This window comes from Pelobates fuscus, chromosome 3 (genome assembly GCF_036172605.1).
Source record: "Pelobates fuscus isolate aPelFus1 chromosome 3, aPelFus1.pri, whole genome shotgun sequence".
NCBI lineage: Eukaryota > Metazoa > Chordata > Amphibia > Anura > Pelobatidae > Pelobates > Pelobates fuscus.
In genome coordinates, this window is record NC_086319.1 from 347,790,444 (window position 1) to 347,810,041 (window position 19,598).

Sequence of the window (19,598 nt, forward strand, 5' to 3'; positions counted from 1 at the left end):
GGCTTTCTGGGCTGCGGTTCGTCTTTTTGCTGGGATTGCTGGAAGGGTGAGTCTGGGTGGGCTTCTCGGGAGGAGCTAATGGTTCTTGTGGGTGTTGTTATGCAGGAATTGTACCCGTGGCTTAGTAGTTCATGTCCCAGAGGTCCCATGTCCGCTGGAAGGCCTTGTAGGAGTCGTGGATTTGCGCGGTAAGTTCATCTAAGTCTCTCGTTTCTCTGATTTTACGGATGACTGTCCCCAGTTTGGGTGTCCGCTGGTCTGCCCATAGTTCTGCGATTGCCCTGCGTGTGGCTAGGGTTATACGGGCCATCAACTTGTTTTCCTGTCTGGTGAGGATGTCCAGTGGTTTGTTTAGTAGCATTGTCCATGGCTGTATGCCAATGTTCTTGTAACCAAAAATACTTTGTAGCTATGGTATTTATGTACAATGCAATGGAATTTTGTTCTGGACTGACTAATAACTTGTCGAGATGGAGTTAAATCTTGCGCAGTGAAGGGATTAGTCTATGTATGTACAGCATTTCAAAGCAAAACGTTGCAGATACAGACTCCAGGCACCAAGACTGCTTCATATCACTGAAGTGGTTATAGTGTTTGGAGTAATCCTTTAACCACTTTAGGACAAGTGCTATAATTTGCAGTCGGTTCTATTGGTTTCTAAATACCTTGAGCCAACCCTGCCTTTTCAGCTTTGGCAGTACCATATAGCCCAACAGTCATAGATGGCGGTCATTCATTTTAGATTAACATCTTTCAAAGGTCAGGTTGTTATGACAATATAAACTGTAATTGGAGTCGGACCTTAAGGGGTTCAGTAGGCAAGTTGAAAGGACAATCTGAAAAGACTGAATAACCCTTTAAAATACAGTATGTTGTAATGCAACTCTAGCTGTAAAACAGTTGACAGTGAAAGTTTAACAAGACTGCCTTAGTCAACCATGAGTTCTAGCGTAATTATTAAGCCTCGGGCTGTCACCCACTAAAAGCAGTCAAGACCGCCAATCAAGCATAATTCATCCTATGAGTCAGCTTAAAGTATTGCCTTTCACAAGCCAACCTCCATAAGAAATATATTTTAAAAAGCATTAGACTGCCTACTCTGTGCTGAGCTAGGAACATGTTCAATTCTTGGCAATCAGTGAGTGCATGTCAAGCCATACCTCTTATTCCAGCATGCCTTCACTACACTTTGTACTGATAGACAGTGTACTCAGTGTCTGAAAGGTGAAAATTAGCCAGTTATTTTTCATTTAGAAGTGTTTCCAATCTGGGCACTACATAAAATCAATTTAAAGGTGTACGCCTCAGCAGAGAGATACACAGTAAGCAGGCCTTTATAGTTTATAACTTCCACTGCGTGATTGGTTACATGATGTATGTGACCCAGTTCTGGATATTCCGTGGCACACAGAGCACCTCTGGGGAAAAACATGGACATTGAAATGCACAAGAGATCCAAATAGTTGTTCTTACTTTGAATACACATTCTTTTAATAAAAAAAACAAAAAAAAAACTGGTTGTTTGATAGTTTCTCACTTACTTAATGGTACCTTTTAGAATATTTATTTCAGCTTTTAATTCCAAAGGTCAGATGCCTTGTGAATGGAATGTAACAAACTGCACAATGAAGAAATAACCAATACTTTTATCAAAGCATGCTTTATCATCATGTACCTCTGCTGCCTGATTCACCAATAAGACAAAATGAATAGTTTATCAAATATGGAAACATTTCCTACCACCTAATTTTAGGTGGAACATATATCTCCACTACATCAAGCATATAAGTATTTGCTTTCTATTTTTTGGAAACCAGCACACTTCACCAGAAGTGGAATTTAATCCAAATGAGTAATAATAAGACATTAAACTAATTATAAAGCAATGGCCTGAAAGCTCCTGATTGATGCAGAACAAATGCCATCATAGAGTCCACATGTTGCTGATATTTCTATCAACAAATGCAATTAGTAAGCTTGATCTCAAGGTCTGTGCTGGTTATCATTTTCCAGTACTTGCTGTGCAGTGAAAGCCACCACCACAGAAGGGCGTTGAATGGTTTAATGTTTTATAAAAATACCTTTTAATTCAAAATTAAAAAAAAATTATATACTCCTATTTGAAGTTTATCAATTTGCTGAAATATCCCAGTCTTCACAGCTTCTGTGGTGAGCCCTCATGTCAGCCTATCATAATGTGGACTTAACATTTTATAGCAATGACAAGCGTATTCTAATTGTATTAAAGATTAAAAATGCCAGAATACACAAGCCCCTTTATATAAAACCACTAACATGCAAATGTGTTCCGTAAGGTCTTCCATTTCTCTAAATTATAGAGAGACCAACAGAGCACATTATGGCGCAGTTAGAGAGAGCAATTAGTGTGTGCTGCAATTTGAGAGGAGTAACAGGTCTGTTCCCAAGGCAATTCTGTATCATTTAATGTGAAGCAATGTTTTTTTTTTTTTATTTGAGAAACTGTTACTGCAGAAATGACCAAATTCAATTTGTTGTGTAGATTAATTTACCAGGAATAGTTTTTGTTGTTTTTTTTTTTATCATTAAGTGCACAAATGCTATTCTAAAAATCTTCAAGGGCCTTCAACACGTGGGATGTTGTTCTTTTTTTCATTTAAGGTTTTGATATACATATCAAGCCCCGGCAGTCTCACTGCTCAATTCTCTGCCATTTAGGAGTAGAATTACTTTTTTAATACAGCCCTAGTCCCACCTTCACTAGCTGGGACTCCCAAAGACACACGCTTTATTGTTAAACTTCCTTTATAGTACAGAGTGTTTTATTTAGAATTTAATTGCCGGCAGGAGTCTCACGTCTATAATTAAAGTTCAATTTCCTATATTTAAAAAAGGGTTAAAAATCCTTGCCTGGAAATTAAAGACCTGTGCTTAACTTCTGTGACTGGGAAAAAAAATAAAATAAAAAGGTTAATAATATTATAATAAAATAAAAATTTAATATTAAAAAATATATATTAAAATAATAATAAAAAATAAATAATAAAAATGCCCACCCCCACCAAGGTTACACACTCTGCATCACATAAATACACACACACACTGCATTATATACACACACACTACACAAACACACTCTGCATTCATTATATACACACACACTAAAAATAAATATTCAATTAATATCATTTTTTTGGGATCTAATTTTATTTAGAAATTTACCACTAGCTGCTGCATTTCCCACCCTAGTTTTATACTCGAGTCAATACGTTTTCCCAGTTTTTTGGGGTAAAATTAGGGGCCTTGACTTATATTCGGGTCGACTTATACTCGAGTATATACAGTACTTGGATTCTGCCAAGGTAGAACATTGGCTTAAGGATAGAGTACAATGAGTTGTCATTAATGGTAAATTTTTCAGGCTGGACACAAGTGGTAAGTGGTGTCCCTCAGGGTTCTGTTTTAGGACCGCTTCTATTGAACATATTTATAAATGATCTTGAAATAGGCATTGAAAGCTATGATTTTAGTGTTTGCAGATTACACAAAACTTTGTAAAGTAATAAAATGTGAGCAGGATATTGCTTTGCTGCAGAGGGGTTTAGATAGATTGGGGGTCTGGGCACTAAAATGGTAGATGGAATTTAATGTACAGAAATGCAAATATATGCACTTTGGGGTAAAGAAACTGCAAGCAACTTACACCCTAAATGGTAGTGAATTAGGGATAACCACACATGAGAAGGATTTGGGAATTGTAATAGACAACAAATTAGGCAGCAATTCGCAATGTCAATCTGCCGTTGCTAAGGCCAGTAAGGTTTTGTCATGTATAAATAGGGGCATACATTCTCGGGATTAAAAAATTAATTTTGCCTCTTTATAAATCACTGGTAAGACCACACCTTGAATATGATGTGCAGTTTTGGACACCCGTTCTAAAGAAGGATATCATGGCACTTGAAAAAGTGCAAAGATGAGCTACAAAATTGATAAAAGGAATGGAGCATTTTAGTTATGAAGAAAGGTAAAAACATTTTTTCTCTTTACTTTGGAAAAACGGTGCCTCAGAGGGGATATGATAACATTATACAAATATATTCGGGGCAGGATAAACCATTATCTGGAAATCTATTCATAAACAGGGCTATACATAGGACACAAGGTCAGAGATTTAATCAAAGGCAAAGACATTTTTTTTTTTTACAGTAAGAGCAATAAGGATATGGAATTCTCTGCCTGAAGAGGTGGTTTTATCAGAGCCCATACAGATGTTTAAATAGCAACTGAGCAACTGGATAAAATACTTCCAAAAACATAACATACAGGGATATAATTTCTAATTAGTGGGGTAATAGCTGCTTGATCCAAGGAGACATCTGACTGCTATTTTGGGGTCAAGAAGGATTTTCTTCCTAGTTTGTTGCAAAATTGGAAGCACTTCAGACTAGGTTTTTTGCCTTCTTTTGGATCAACAGCAAAAACATATGTGAGGAAGGCTGAACTTGATGGACTCACGTCTCTTTTAGGCTATGTAACTATGTAATTAACATGTTGTGCTGTGAGATCTGCTTTAAAATATATTTTTTTTTTACGGTGGCAGTGTGAGTGACAGCCATGAAAGGTTGCACAAATAAAGGCTTGCACACATAAAGTGATTTTTTTTTTTTTAATTGTATTATTCTTTATTTTTCTTGTGCATTAGATTTTACAACAGAGATACCTGTAGCGCCACGACAGCGTTTACAGGCTTTTCATTGGCATATATAGTCATGACATAACTTAACTGCACAATTTTTTAAGGATATAAAGACACAGGCTAGTAACACATTTAGGTTTATAAACATTCTGTGTGCTGGCTTGCATGGCCTGTCTATTGAGGTGGATCACGGTGCTTCATTCATACTACAAGCTATGATTCCAACCTGAACAGTAGTAATTAGAGCCATTTTAACTTTGCCTAACTGGCTGAGAGTATTATCGCGGTTACTCGTAAGTATGGCATTAAAACGACGGCATATTGTCGTCAACTGAGCAAGTGATATATACAAACATGGAATAACATGAAGTAACAGGAGAGTAGGTCTACAGTTTAGTTATGAACAAGCTACGCGTAATGCAAGATTCTCACACGTTATGTATAAGCATAAGCGCTCGTTTCAAGAATATTAACCAGCTTATTTAACCGATTATACTGCTAGAGTAAACATATTTAAAACCATGAGAACAATAAATGTTTAACTGTTATAGATTAACTACTTTAGTATCGGTAGAAAGTGGTAGCGTGTGTTATGAGTGGATAGGTCTATGGCCTCATCAGTGCCGTTTGATAATAATAGAAAACTGTAAAAGAACGTTGGCACCACGTTTGTTAGCAATTTGCCTAGTGTGTTCTAGGTGTGTTGGCTGTTGGAGCTAAGTAATACATTGAAACATTTGTATGCTTCTACGCTCTAGTGATCATAAGAGGATAAGAATATTAAGCCTGTGTCCCTCTAGAACAGTACATGCTTAATGTGATAATATTGTGCAAAATGTTATAACTCGCTGAAATGGTTAAGCATTTGTGTAGCTATATTTTAAGTAACATTCAAACAGTGCATGTTGCCGCAGTATGGTCTGGTGCGGTGTTAGCAGAGTTCGCATGGGTTGGAGTCCGGCTTCAAGTGGTGGCCTTGGCGTAAGGGTCCGAGGGCCGCCTACGGGGGAACAAACTCTGGGGCGTTCGCGGCGTTTCCTCCGAGTGTGCTTGTGCGGTCTGCAGGGTGCGGCGTTAGTGTTAGAGAGTCTGCGGGCAGGTTAAGTAGACCCAATGTCCCAACAGCTTCTTGCATATCGCGGACCCCATGTTTAGAGTCCCCTTTGTCGATGTGGATGGTGCAGCTGGGTCCCCAGCGGCACCGGATTTGGTGGAGCCGTAGCAAAGCTGTGAATGCGTTCATGGATCTTCTCCACGCTAGTGTCCCGTCTGAAAGGTCTGTGTAAAAGGAGAGGGTCATCCCTTTGAAGGGGTAAGTTGTCGGTCTTCTTGTGGCTTCTAGGACCGCTCTTTTGTCTCTGGCAGATTGGAACTAAACTATTAAGTCCCCTGGGGCGGCAGGCGGGCCCTCACTGGCAAAGGTATGCGGAATAGGCTCTCCAGGGCGATTGCTATCGCTGCTTTAGGGGTCAGTAGCTCGGTAAGGAGTCGCCTGACAAAGTGTGGAAGTTCTGCCTCTGGTACCGAGTCGGCGACTCCTCTGAGCTTTAGATTATTTCTGCGGTTCTTGTCTTCCTGTGCAGAAATTTGTTGTTCGCACTGCCAGGATTTTTGCTGCAGCGCCCGTACCGCTGCTTGGAAGTCTGCGATCTGGGTGGTGTGGTCAGCGGAGGAGGCCTCTACCGCTCCCAGCCTCACTGTTATGCCCTTAATGTCTTCTCTAATCAGGGCCACGTCGGCCGCAATCTTCTTGTGGTGGGTCGCCATTAGCTCCCCAATCGCCTCCATGGTCACTGGAGTGGGGGCCTTCGTGTGTATTGGCGCCTGTGTGGTCGATGGGGCTGGCTTAGCCGCCATGGTAGCACTCCCTTCATCATCTGATGACCCGTTCGTAAAGTTGGAGCAGCCGCCATGCAGGTATGCCATCTTGGCCTCCGCTGCCTCATGCGCCTGCCACCACAATTCCCCGATGTCCATGTTCTGGCGGGGTTTGTCTGGCTTTGCTTTTTTGTTTTTTGGCCCATTTGGTTCCTGCGGTTCTCAGGCGTACTCCTGGTGAGTTTGATTTTGGTGTGTGAGCCCTAAAGTCTCCACAAATAAAGTGATTTAACTCCTAAGTGGCAAAGTATTAAGCAGTGAGACTGAATGGGGCTACATTTTAAATTAAAACTACTGCATTAACCTCAACTTGTTTTGGTGCTTAGAGTGTCCCTTTAATTGATGCGCTGAGCAATAATCAAATACTGAAGATAATTTTTATTTATACACACACTCACCCCCACATACACACATACATAAGCAGCCACATTTTGATAACTAAATAATAAAAGTTGTTAAAGGCAGCGCATTATGGCCTCAATTTAACAATCTTTCTCAATGATTCAATGCGGTTACAAACGGTATGCTGTTAGAAACTGTATTGCATTATTTGGAAACCCTATTAAATCAAAGGATATATTCTTACAGTGTAGCGTTACTTATTACATCACCTGAAAGTTGAATTTGCTTCACACTTTCATTACTCACCGTCTGTTTTCAATGTAGGATTGTTTTTTCATTGTTCCAATACCATCTTGTAGTGTATGTGCAAATGTAGACCTGTTAAATAAAAAATAAATAAAAAACTATATTAATAAAGTAAAAAACAAAACTGATAAAATGCTGGATTTGCAATTTTTAAAACTGACCAGCATCTTTCAAGTTATGTGCAAAACTAATTTCAATATGCCTGTGATAAGAAATTAGACACAGTGGGCATTTGCAACAAATATGTCAATTCTCCTATCTAGACACATCATATTTACAATTTTGAAAGAGAACAAGTGAAGTAAATGGGGAAGAGGCTAGATGCATGCTGGGAAGTGTTAGTTTGTGTGCTAAAGCAACCAATGAAAATGTGTCATTAAAATATGAGGAAAGTTGCTGGGCCATTATTTTTTTTTATTTTTAAATATGTCAACTGGTTTTAATAAGCTGATATACTTACTAGAAAGCCCTTTTTAGATGACATCACATTTAGGTGTATATTTAAAAACAAAATAGGTTTGCTAGCTCCTTTGATTTTGCTGTGGAATTTGTGGACATTTGTTCTACAATGATCTTAAGGCCAAATTTGCTTAGAGGTTCTGAAAGCAGTACTTGCTCAATGCCACATTATTATTGCTTTTGCCTCTGCAAGAATCTATTTTCTAGTCTTGGCATGACAAAGGCCACAACAGTCGGTGCGAATCAATGATGATATCATGCATTAAAGCAATTTCTTCAATGATTGGCTTGTGTGCAATGCTGTTTTCCACCGATCTCACCAGGAAAATACAGGAAAAATATATGCCGGGATAGATGTATATAGCAGTCACCTTGTGAGATCTATAATTGTCAGCTGTATACTTTGTATTCGGCTGCAATCCCTGGTTAATATGGTATGAACACAGTAATGCCTCTCATCTGTAAGTTGGTTCATTTAAAGACACATACAAGGTTATTCACTAAAGAGGGAAAAATTTGAAATCATTGACATTTTAAGTCAAAAGAGCTAAACTAAACAGGCAGTTGGGCTATTTCGATCTAAAATTAAAAAAAATTGTTTTAATTTACTTTGCATTCAAAACAAGTCACACTTTAGTGATTAACCTTACATACTCTGTTCTGAAAGAAACAGACTAGAAAACACAAAGAGATTTAAATGTTGGGGTTTATATTACACCTTTTTTAGATAAAGTCCACTCCTAATCGTTACATATGGTTATGGTGCATCTTCTCTGGGTGAGACATGGTTTTAGAGAAGAGTTGGTGCAAGAGAGTTACATTTTCTAAAAGGCTTAGGTTGAAAAAAATGTGGTATCATTGCAGCAATCTCTACTATTATACCTATGGGGTTAGAGAGACACGAAGCAACAAAACAACTTGGCTTAATGAATCAGATTTGGTGTATAGATCATGCCCCTACAGTGTCAGTGCACAATTCTCTTCATTTAGGAGTTAAATCACTTTGTTTATGCAGCCCTAGTTATGTTAGAGAGGACATATTGTCATATTAGAGATGGCGACATATATTGGAAGGAGCTGGTTTATTGCTGACAGACACATTTTGCCAAGTGTACATGTTCTTTAATTGTTGATTGGGGGAGAATGTTTATGAAAACTAAATAAAGCACAATCATAACTTACCCACCACCAGAGCCACCGTTCTTGCTAAAGTGTGTTCGAGGCTCGCTGGATGCCAGCTTTAGCAGCTCGTTCCACTCCCGTTCCCATTCATCTTCTGTATAAACCAATCCAGACTAGACAAAGAATTAGACATGTTAATGAGGATAACTAAAGTGATCATTGTTCCATCCTCATTGATATACTCATAAAACTTGCACAAACTGATTAAGGCAAATTTGTAAGAAGGAGAACCAGAACCGACTGATTTAAGCTTATTTTCAACTTGCTAATTACAGATGGAGGCATAATGAATCTCTACTACACATTATAGACCATACTCTTTAAATTAATTCTGCTGTTTTACACCTACTGCACAATATTATCTATGTACCAGAGACTTGGAGCGAACATAAAATGCAGTGGTCCCATATATAAACAGTAGACTTGTGCAAATATTCATTAGTCGATTGTCCCAAACAATAGAATCCCAGGCAACCGTTGACCTAATCAATAATGAATCTTCATTTTATTAACAAATTTTGTTCATAAATAAACTAGTTTCAGGCACATAAAATGAACGAAACTAACCAATATTTGGAATCGATTAGCCTAAATGATTGCCAGGAATTTAATTTTATTCGGACAAATAAATATTTTCCCAAGTCTAGTAGATAGCAGCACTCTGTGTCATTCAATGAACACAAACCTTCTACTCATTTGTGATCATCCATAGATCTTTTAATTATTTCCCTTTCCTATTGATAAGTTTACTGGTGCAACAACCACTAGTCTCTTAGACAATCTTCCTGACGTGCCCACCAAGTTAGAGATTCCTTTTAGAGACTTTTTTTTTGACAGAAAGCGTTTGTAATTGATTAAATGTTTTACTCTACTCTTTCCTGAACTACCTATAGAGTTATCCAGATAATGTTTATAATGAACTAAAAAACGAAACAAAAAAAAAACACGCTCAGCATATGAATTTTTCATCCATTTAACTTGCCAATTTTTATTCTCACAAAGAGAAAAGGAAAGTGTGATCTTACAGTAATATCTATTATAAAAGCATGCTTTCCAGGTAAAATATAATTGCACATTAATTATTCATCTTTACCGCAAGTGGAAAGTCAAATCATAGCCAAAAATAAAAAAGTTAACATTTGTCTACTCTTCATACAGCTGAGACGATGAATTGCTGAACTGAATTTAAGTTAGTTTAACTGAAACACATTGAGATATTCTTTAATTTTTAAACTTCAACATTCCATTGTAAAATATCTGAGAACTCGTTTAGAACTCCATACACCCAGTGGTCCTTATCGGTACATCTTCCAGCTGCTCTCTTTTCCGGGTGTACCAAAAAGTGGAATATTCTTATGGGATTGCCCCTTATTTGATCCATTCTGCCAGGTAGATCACGCCTTTAGAAAGAGTTGGTGACGTTGTCACGTGGCCATTCCAGATAAAACCGCAATGAGATCGTGAGGCACTTTATAAGCCAATACTGCCACCTCTCTCTATTAAAGAGTCACTCTAAAAGTCATTATCTGTAAGAGGATAGTAACTGCATCACTGCTGCTATCAGCTTCGGCAGGTGTTCCATTCACCTTTTCTGATGAATGGTACTGCTGCTAAGCACTGAACAACATAACCCATAAAAAACAAATAAATATAATAACAGAAATTATAGGGTTATATAAAAAGCGGCAGCGGTTTCCTAATCTGGAAGAAGGAAATGTACAACACTTCAAAAACGCAAATATTTTTCGTTTTAGTGCATTTTCTGTGTAATGCATTAAAACAAAGGTTAATTCCAATTGATAATTGTCCTTTTAACCACATCTCGTTTTAAAAAGTGTGAACTCTAGTCTTTTACAAAAATTAAGCTTATATATTTATAACCATTTAATTTTCTCAAAGAATTTAAAGTTATAAAGAGATAACATTTTCTAATATACTGTATTGTATACAAGATAGCACTTATGTTGACTACCTTTTTATTTTATGTATTCGTGTCCATCTGGAGGCTCAGCCTTCAGAATCGAAAACAGCTTTTTACGTGACCCATCAAGTGCCAGTAAAACCTCTCTTGTCCTTTTCCACGTGCATCATTCTAATTTAACAGCTATCATGTTGGCTTTGCTTCATGCTTTACAGGGTTCGATTACTTCTAGGTCATTCAGAATGATCCAGATTTTGTTTTACCTCTATAGGTTACATATAAAAACTCAAAGATTCATTAAACACATTGTCGGATAATAAGTGTTAAGTAAAAATATATGTCACCTCTTTATTTTGCTGTGTCTGCTGCCACCTCCATCTTCTTTTTAGTGCTTCCCTCTCTGCCCCACTCTTCATCATGGTGTAAAGTGCTTTTCTCAAAACAAGATCTCGGTCGTGAAATCCCCACATCCCTACAAGAAAAAAAACAGGGTTGCTGTCAAAGATTATATATATATATTTGGAAGATGTGGACAATTGTGTTATGATTGACTAATTGCAGGATGTGATACCGAGGAAGACAAACATGTGACAGCAGAACTGTATCTATAAAGGTGAGTTATAGGTCACTCAAGTCACACAAACAGCACTATAAATCAACTACAACCGTGAAAAGCATAACACAGCTTACCCAAAGAGGCAGCATGTAAGAGGCAATTCCCATCTCCTGTAGTAGCTAAAGGCAAAAGACGTTTGCAACTTGAACATGTTGTAGACCACCAGTTTAACCTTCCTGGAAAGAGAGAGAGAGTCACTAAATTCTACATCAAATATTCAAAGAATAGAGCTGTCCATCACTTTTAAGAATTGGACTCCAATAATAATTTGACATATTTTAAGCTGTTGGGATGCTGGATATCTTCAGAGAGCTAAATCATGGCCTGCAAGGAGAAACCAGAAGCAGATGTGCAGGTGACCAGTGGAACCCAGTTAAGTTGTTAAACTGATCTAAAACAGTATGTCAAATTAGATTGGGAGGACACTATGGCCACTGCAGCAAGTAGTGTTTATGGTGTTTGGAATGTTTCTTTCATAAAAATTCATCCCATATAAAATTTAAAAAATAACAAAAAAACTCCTGAATGCACACCCTAAAAAACATGCTGTGCACACTTCTGGTTATTAATGTGTACAAATGATGCGGCGAGCTCCACGCATGCACATTAGCTCCTGCCCACGCCTGACCTCTTTGACAGAGAGCACGCAGTTGATGCTCTAGGCCAGGGGTAGGCAAACTTTTAGCAACACTGTGCCGAAATAAGATTGTGATGTCCCGTAGCATTCTGGTCCTATTTTTTTAAAATTGAGGTGTGTATGCTGCCGTATTCTGCTTGTGTTATATATACTGCAGTTGCTTTGTATCGTATTTGTGCGTATATGAGCTGTTATATTGTGTATGTTCACGAGTAGTTTGTGGTATCGTGTATGATACCTATGTGGCTGTGTATGGAGGATGCTGAATTGTGTGTGTGTATGGATATGTCACATTGTGTGTTTGGTAGTGTGCGTATGTGTGTGGCTGTTTGGGGTATTGAATGCAAGAGGCTGCATGTGGGGTTGTGTGCATGTATGTGGATTGTTAGTGGTGTTGAGTTTGTGTGTATGTCGGTGTGTGGGCTGTTTGTTAGATATATACAGACATGTAGAATAACCCTCCCTTAATACAAATAATACAGTGTGGGTGGCTTCCCTGGATTCCAGTGGGGACAAGGCTGGCCAGGTACAGGAGCTGCAACAGCAACTGCGGGCTGCTCTACTCCAGTGTGGATTCCCATTCACAAGTGCTAGGAGGAAGTGATCTAAGATCACTCTCTACACTCTCTACATGCTGCAATGCATAAATTGAGGATTGTCCTTCACCACCTTTTTGTATTAGCAGATATCTGAAGTTTCACTGCGACTCCTGATAGACCAGAGCCTGTTAAAGCAGCCTTGAGTGCCGTGCAAACACACCTCGAGTGCCGTGCATGGCACATGTGCCATAGGTTGCCTAACCCTGCTCTAGCCCAATGAGCACATGGCCCTGCTTTTCTCTTTAGATCAATCTAGACAGGATTGAGGCTTAGACACCAGGCAAGACCCAAGCAAACTGCCAAAACCATATTAAAAATCATTTTGAATGCTTACCAGAGGATGCACTAAGGCACTCCTAGCACCATAACAACTACAGCTCAACAAAAAAATGCTAAATTATAGATATACATATTTATTAATCATAATACTTTGTTTAATTACTTTAAACTCCAAAGCCAACCAATATCATAGAAATAAACCTCTTCTTGAAATCATATAAATGTTGCAATGTTGTCATTAAAAGTGTTACGGTGGAGGTTTACTGCGCAGATTTTCAACCTTAACAAAAATGAAGTTTCACAGATTTACAGACTGATTCAGTGCCACATTCCTAAACTAAATCAGGATGCTGGTGTATGACTCATGGTTTCCTATTTTTGTCATATAAGCCATTAGTAAGTATCGGACTAAAATCTCTTCTACTACTTAGAAAGACACTACAATCACCAAAACAACTTAAAGGAACACTATAGTCACCTAAATTACTTTAGCTAAATAAAGCAGTTTTAGTGTATAGATCATTCCCCTGCAATTTCACTGCTCAATTCACTGTCATTTAGGAGTTAAATCACTTTGTTTCTATTTATGCAGCCCTAGCCACACCTCCCCTGGCTATGATTGACAGAGCCTGCATGAAAAAAAAAAAACTGGTTTCACTTTCAAACAGATGTAATTTACCTTAAATAATTGTATCTCAATCTCGAAATTGAACTTTAATCACATACAGGAGCCTCTTGCAGGGTCTAGCAAGCTATTAACATAGCAGGGGATAAGAAAATGTTAATTAAACAGAACTTGCAATAAAGAAAGCCTAAATAGGGCTCTCTTTACAGGAAGTGTTTATGGAAGGCTGTGCAAGTCACATGCAGGGAGGTGTGACTAGGGTTCATAAACAAAGGGATTTAACTCCTAAATGGCAGAGGTTTGAGCAGTGAGGCTGCAGGGGCATGTTCTATACACCAAAACTGCTTCATTAAGCTAAAGTTGTTCAGGTGACTACAGTGTCCATTTAAGCGTAATTGTTGGGGTATAAATCATGCTCCTGCAGTCTTACTGCTCAATTCACTGCCAATTAGGAGTTAAATAACTTTGTTTATGCAGCCCTAGACATACCTCCCTTCAAGTAACTTGCTCAGCTTTCCTAAACATGTCATGTAAAGTGAGATCTAATGTTTACACTTCCCTTTCTGCAAATTCTGTTTAATTTAGACTTTTGTATCTCCTGCATTGTTAATAGCTTGCTAGACCTTGCATGAGCCTCCTGTATGTGATTAAAGTTCAATTTACAGAGCCGAGATAAGAAAAAAAATGTCTAAAGTATGTTAAAGGAACATTAGAGTGACCAGAATAAAAAAAATAAAAAAGGAATTATCTAGGCAAATACTATATTAATGGAAAAAGTGAAACGTGAAGTGAAGCGCTGATATTTTAAACAATGTGAGGTATAAAAATGCAAGGATAATACCTTCAATTCATACATACAGGTCCATAAGTGTCATATAGTACCTTAAAAAAACACAAATAAAGCAAAATAGTGTATCCTGTGATATACAAAAAAGGGTGTATGAAATATATAGATTTCCCACTCACACTTTTGAGAGCTAATAGATATAGCTCAATAAAATAGCCTGTAGGATCCGTAAAGGCGATCCTAATCCCTTCTTTTGGTGGGAATTCTTCCTCTTCCTTGGTCTCTAAAATCAGGAGAGGTATATGGTGCAGTACCTTAGATAAAAGTTTTCAAAAGGATAAAATAAAATGGGTACTTACAAACCCAGAGCCTTCCAAATCGGCTCTGATCAGGAGCATATGTGGTTAAGGACCACAAGCCTTCTTTGTTCTAATAAAAGAAGCAGGAACAATGCCAGTAGTGTTAAAAAATATAATAAATACTTTATTACATAAAACTATATAACATATAAAAACACTATACTAGGCATAAAAAAGTCCAATTTCCATGAAGACAAATAATCTCCAACTTCCCAGGACGCGTTTCGCTGTAGTAGCTTCCTCAACTGGATATTCAAAAAATGGAAAAGTCTTCATTTTCCTCCTTGGACCTGTTCCTGCTTTTATATAACTCCATAAATCCATGTTATCAGTCCGGCTTGTAAATTCGCGGGTTATCTCCATGGTGACGGTGACGCCCTGCGTTCCAAGCCTCACTTTCAGTTCTTCCTCGTGGTTCCGCCATCCCTTCCGGTCACGTGGGGGTATGCCGATACGTCATGCGTTCCAAATTTGCGGTTCATTGGGATCGTATTTCCGGTAAAACATAATATATGAATAAACCATAAAAGAGAAAAACGTACTGTCCCTTAATCATAACTATATATAATCATTATAGAGATTAAATTATTTCCTTATTGTCATATATCTATAGATAGAAGAACCATGTTTATGGACAAGGGAATATTCATATGTGCAATACAATCAAGAGCACATATGAATATTCCCTTGTCCATAAACATGGTTCTTCTATCTATAGATATATGACAATAAGGAAATAATTTAATCTCTATAATGATTATATATAGTTATGATTAAGGGACAGTAAGTTTTTCTCTTTTATGGTTTATTCATATATTATGTTTTACCGGAAATACGATCCCAATGAACCGCAAATTTGGAACGCATGACGTATCGGCATACCCCCACGTGACCGGAAGGGATGGCGGAACCACGAGGAAGAACTGAAAGTGAGGCTTGGAACGCAGGGCGTCACCGTCACCATGGAGATAACCCGTGAATTTACAAGCCGGACTGATAACATGGATTTATGGAGTTATATAAAAGCAGGAACAGGTCCAAGGAGGAAAATGAAGACTTTTCCATTTTTTGAATATCCAGTTGAGGAAGCTACTACAGCGAAACGCGTCCTGGGAAGTTGGAGATTATTTGTCTTCATGGAAATTGGACTTTTTTATGCCTAGTATAGTGTTTTTATATGTTATATAGTTTTATGTAATAAAGTATTTATTATATTTTTTAACACTACTGGCATTGTTCCTGCTACTTTTATTAGAACAAAGAAGGCTTGTGGTCCTTAACCACATATGCTCCTGATCAGAGCCGATTTGGAAGGCTCTGGGTTTGTAAGTACCCATTTTATTTTATCCTTTTGAAAACTTTTATCTAAGGTACTGCACCATATACCTCTCCTGATTTTAGAGACCAAGGAAGAGGAAGAATTCCCACCAAAAGAAGGGATTAGGATCGCCTTTACGGATCCTACAGGCTATTTTATTGAGCTATATCTATTAGCTCTCAAAAGTGTGAGTGGGAAATCTATATATTTCATACACCCTTTTTTGTATATCACAGGATACACTATTTTGCTTTATTTGTGTTTTTTTAAGGTACTATATGACACTTATGGACCTGTATGTATGAATTGAAGGTATTATCCTTGCATTTTTATACCTCACATTGTTTAAAATATCAGCGCTTCACTTCACGTTTCACTTTTTCCACTATTGTATAAAGATAAGAATTTGAAGTTGAAGCAGCTTGTTCACTTTGTCACATTCACTAAAATTAGCGCTAGTACACCCCCCTTGTTTTTAAATACTATATTAACCAAAAAGTATAGCTGCAGTAAATCTATCAAGGATTCACAAACCTTGTGTAGCAAACAGTCCAAGGAATAAAATTAGATAAACCTCGCTAGAGGAATAATGTTAACGTGCAACATGTGGAAATGTACATACATGAACCAATTTGAGTACTACAAAATAATTAACCTCAAAAAGGGAAAAACAGATAATAGAGCAATATATTTTAACAATGTGCAAGTCTAATAGAATTCGTTTGGAGAACTCACACACTAAAGAGCTAACTTCTTGGGATATATGTAGATCCAAGGTGATCCAGATGTGTCAGTCTGTGGGATACCTTGGCATGCCTGGTGTTTGAGTTGGCTGACTGCATGTGACACTGCATGTCTTATGAGTGTTTAGAGCCAGAACTGGGAGACCTCCATATGTCCCTTAATATACCTACATTTTTACCTATTCTGCTATTCTATCATGTTGAGTCTATGGCTGCTCCACTGGCTATATGCATATGTTTAAGATGGTTTAGTAACTTGTCTATTATTTAAAAATGCGCAGCTTACTCTGCGTATGATATTCCGACAGATTTTTGTTTTTCTTATTTTGGATGCCGTTCTTCGTCGTACAATAGCCTAATTGTTATGGTCTACTACTCTGCTCATATGTCAATACTTGAGAATGAATCACTGAACAAAAAAAAAATATTTAAAAAGAAAATGAGAAAAAAAAAAGATAGGGTTTTCTCTCTGACTCCTTATTTACATGTGATGTTCTATATTTTATATTTAATCAGCGGAGCTTGAGCCCAAAGGGAAAATCTAGGTCCAGCTAGGATTAACCCTTTCTTCTATAAACATAGCAGTTTCAGAGCATAGGGTTAATCCAGCCTCTAGTGGCTGTCTTATTGACAGCCGCTAGAGGCGCTTCTCACTGATTTTCACAGTGAGAAGACGCCAGCGTCCAGAGGAAAGCATTGAGAATGCTTTCCTATGAGACTGGCTGAATGCACGCGCGTGTGCATTCCGCCGATGACGACGAGAAGGAGGAGGAGAGTCCCCCTCCCGGCACTGGAAAAAGAGGTAAATTTAACCCCTTCCACCTCCTAGAGCCAGGCGTGAGGGGGACCCCGAGGGTGGGGGCACCCTGAGGGTGCTCAGGGCATTATAGTGCCAGGAAAATGACTGTTTTCCTGGCACTATAGTGGTCCTTTAATCTAAATTTTTAAAATAATTGTTGCATAAGAATTTCACTAAGTATTCCTTTTGGGACTTGGGTTTATTTACAATTAGATCACAAAAAACAACAACACTTCTCTGTAGGTTATTTTTTAATGGTTGGTAGAATATCTACTTGATGGTGCTTATTAACAAGAGATTTACGAATCGTTATCAACTTTGTTATGTTTGTGTTTAGGTCAAAACAGCAAAGGTATTATTTTACCCTGCGCTCAGTACTCTCAGCCAATCCACATCCTCCTTTAAATGGCCATTGATAGTGTGGATGCATTACTTCTGCATTAATAATGTAAATCTAAGAGTTGGACATTGTCTGGAGCAATGCAGAGCTGCAGCTTATGTTAAACGTTTTCTTTATTGTTTGGAATTGAGCAGGGTGGAGTGGCACTCAAGGCAGCACGATCTGAGGTTTCTTAGAATGCCCTTTATTATGTCTGTAACACTGTAATATAACAGTGCTGTGTGAAATAAGCAATAATAAAATGAATCGCTCACAAAGCATATGCAAAATGTGGGTAGGTCTCTGTGTGAAATCAATAGTGAGATCACAGCTTTAAAAGAGTAAAAAAACAGACCACTGGTGTACAATAAGGGTTTTAGGGAACTAATAAAAGTACAAAGTAAAAACGCAAACACACACACACATATATATATATATATATACACACCACTGTAGATTTTTCTTAAAAACACTATATAGTGTTAGGAATACAAAACTACACCCCTAACACTACAGTACCCCTCAAATAAAGGATTAAAAACCTTTGTACACTTACTGGGTCCGACTCTGATATTGGGGGGGGGGGGGGGGGGGGGGGGGGGGAGGAGACCGGCTTAACCCTGCAATGTAAACATTTCAGTTTTTCCACGGCTAAAATGATATGGAGATTGCACCCAGACCACGTCAATGTTACGAAGTGGTCTGGATGCCTCTAGTGTCGCTTTAACATTTTAGTAGAAGACCAAAGAAAACATGCTTGCAATTTGTTTTGCATTTTTTTTGTGGTATATGAAAACTGAGCTTGCAATAGCTGCAGTTCTATTACCTGCAGCTACAACAACACTCCATTCTTTCCCATCACACTCTAAGTGCTGATAAATAGCCAGAGGTTTCCGATTAGAAAGCCATCTAGGACTGTGCTTATTGGCTGTAAGGGTCAGTTGAGTGCTCTCAGCCAACAAGTGCACTATAACACCAGCCGTGCTTTTTTTTTTTTTTTCTACAGACACATTCGGCTGGGGAAGACCACATGCACATGCACATGCAGAAGATGCAGCTGTGTGCGCCCTGTGGCCCCATTAAATGGGTCAAACTGGTTTAACAAGGTCTAAGCTTTACATGCTACTTTACCGACATGATTGAACAGCTAAGGAAAGAATTCTCCCCACCTTACCGTTCTCTTTCTCAACCACACATAGATCATGCCTTTCCTACCCTTCAAACTTCCGACCCGGCTACTGAACAACAGGTGGCTGCGCTTCTCCTTTCCTCTCGCCCCAATACTTGCCCGCTCTATCCTATCCCATCTCACCCTTTCAGATCTCTTTCCCCTTGTCTTATGCCTTCCTTAGTACACATTTTCAACTGCTCTTTTTCTTCTGGTGTTGTCCCTGCTGACCTTAAAACAAGCCACTGTAGTAACTATCCTGAAAAAAAAACATCTCTTGACCTGTCCTCTCCCTCTAACCATCGCCCCATATCCCTGCTCCTTTTTTCCTCGAAGCTTCTGGAAAGACTTTTCTTTACCTGTATGTCTCACTTCCTCAATTCCAACTCTCTCCTTGACCCTCTTCAATCTGGCTTCTTCCCTCTCCACTCTACTTAGACCTCTCTTATCAAAGTTACTAACGACCTAATCACAGCTAAATCCAAAGGCCACTACTCCATACTAATTCTTCTTGACCTCTCTG

General features: G+C 38.3%; 1 protein-coding gene across 1 annotated transcript in view; it reads right to left on the reverse strand.

The window, feature by feature from the left end:
• Positions 1 to 19,598, reverse strand: part of OTUD7A (OTU deubiquitinase 7A) — a 242,690-nt gene that overhangs the window by 68,015 nt on the left and 155,077 nt on the right. Inside the window, exons 6-9 of the mRNA XM_063449143.1 lie at positions 11,457 to 11,558; positions 11,111 to 11,238; positions 8,846 to 8,958; positions 7,205 to 7,276 (exon numbers count right to left, since the gene is read on the reverse strand). Of these exons, the coding sequence (XP_063305213.1) occupies positions 7,205 to 7,276; positions 8,846 to 8,958; positions 11,111 to 11,238; positions 11,457 to 11,558 (415 nt within the window). The remainder of the gene's footprint in view (positions 1 to 7,204; positions 7,277 to 8,845; positions 8,959 to 11,110; positions 11,239 to 11,456; positions 11,559 to 19,598) is intronic.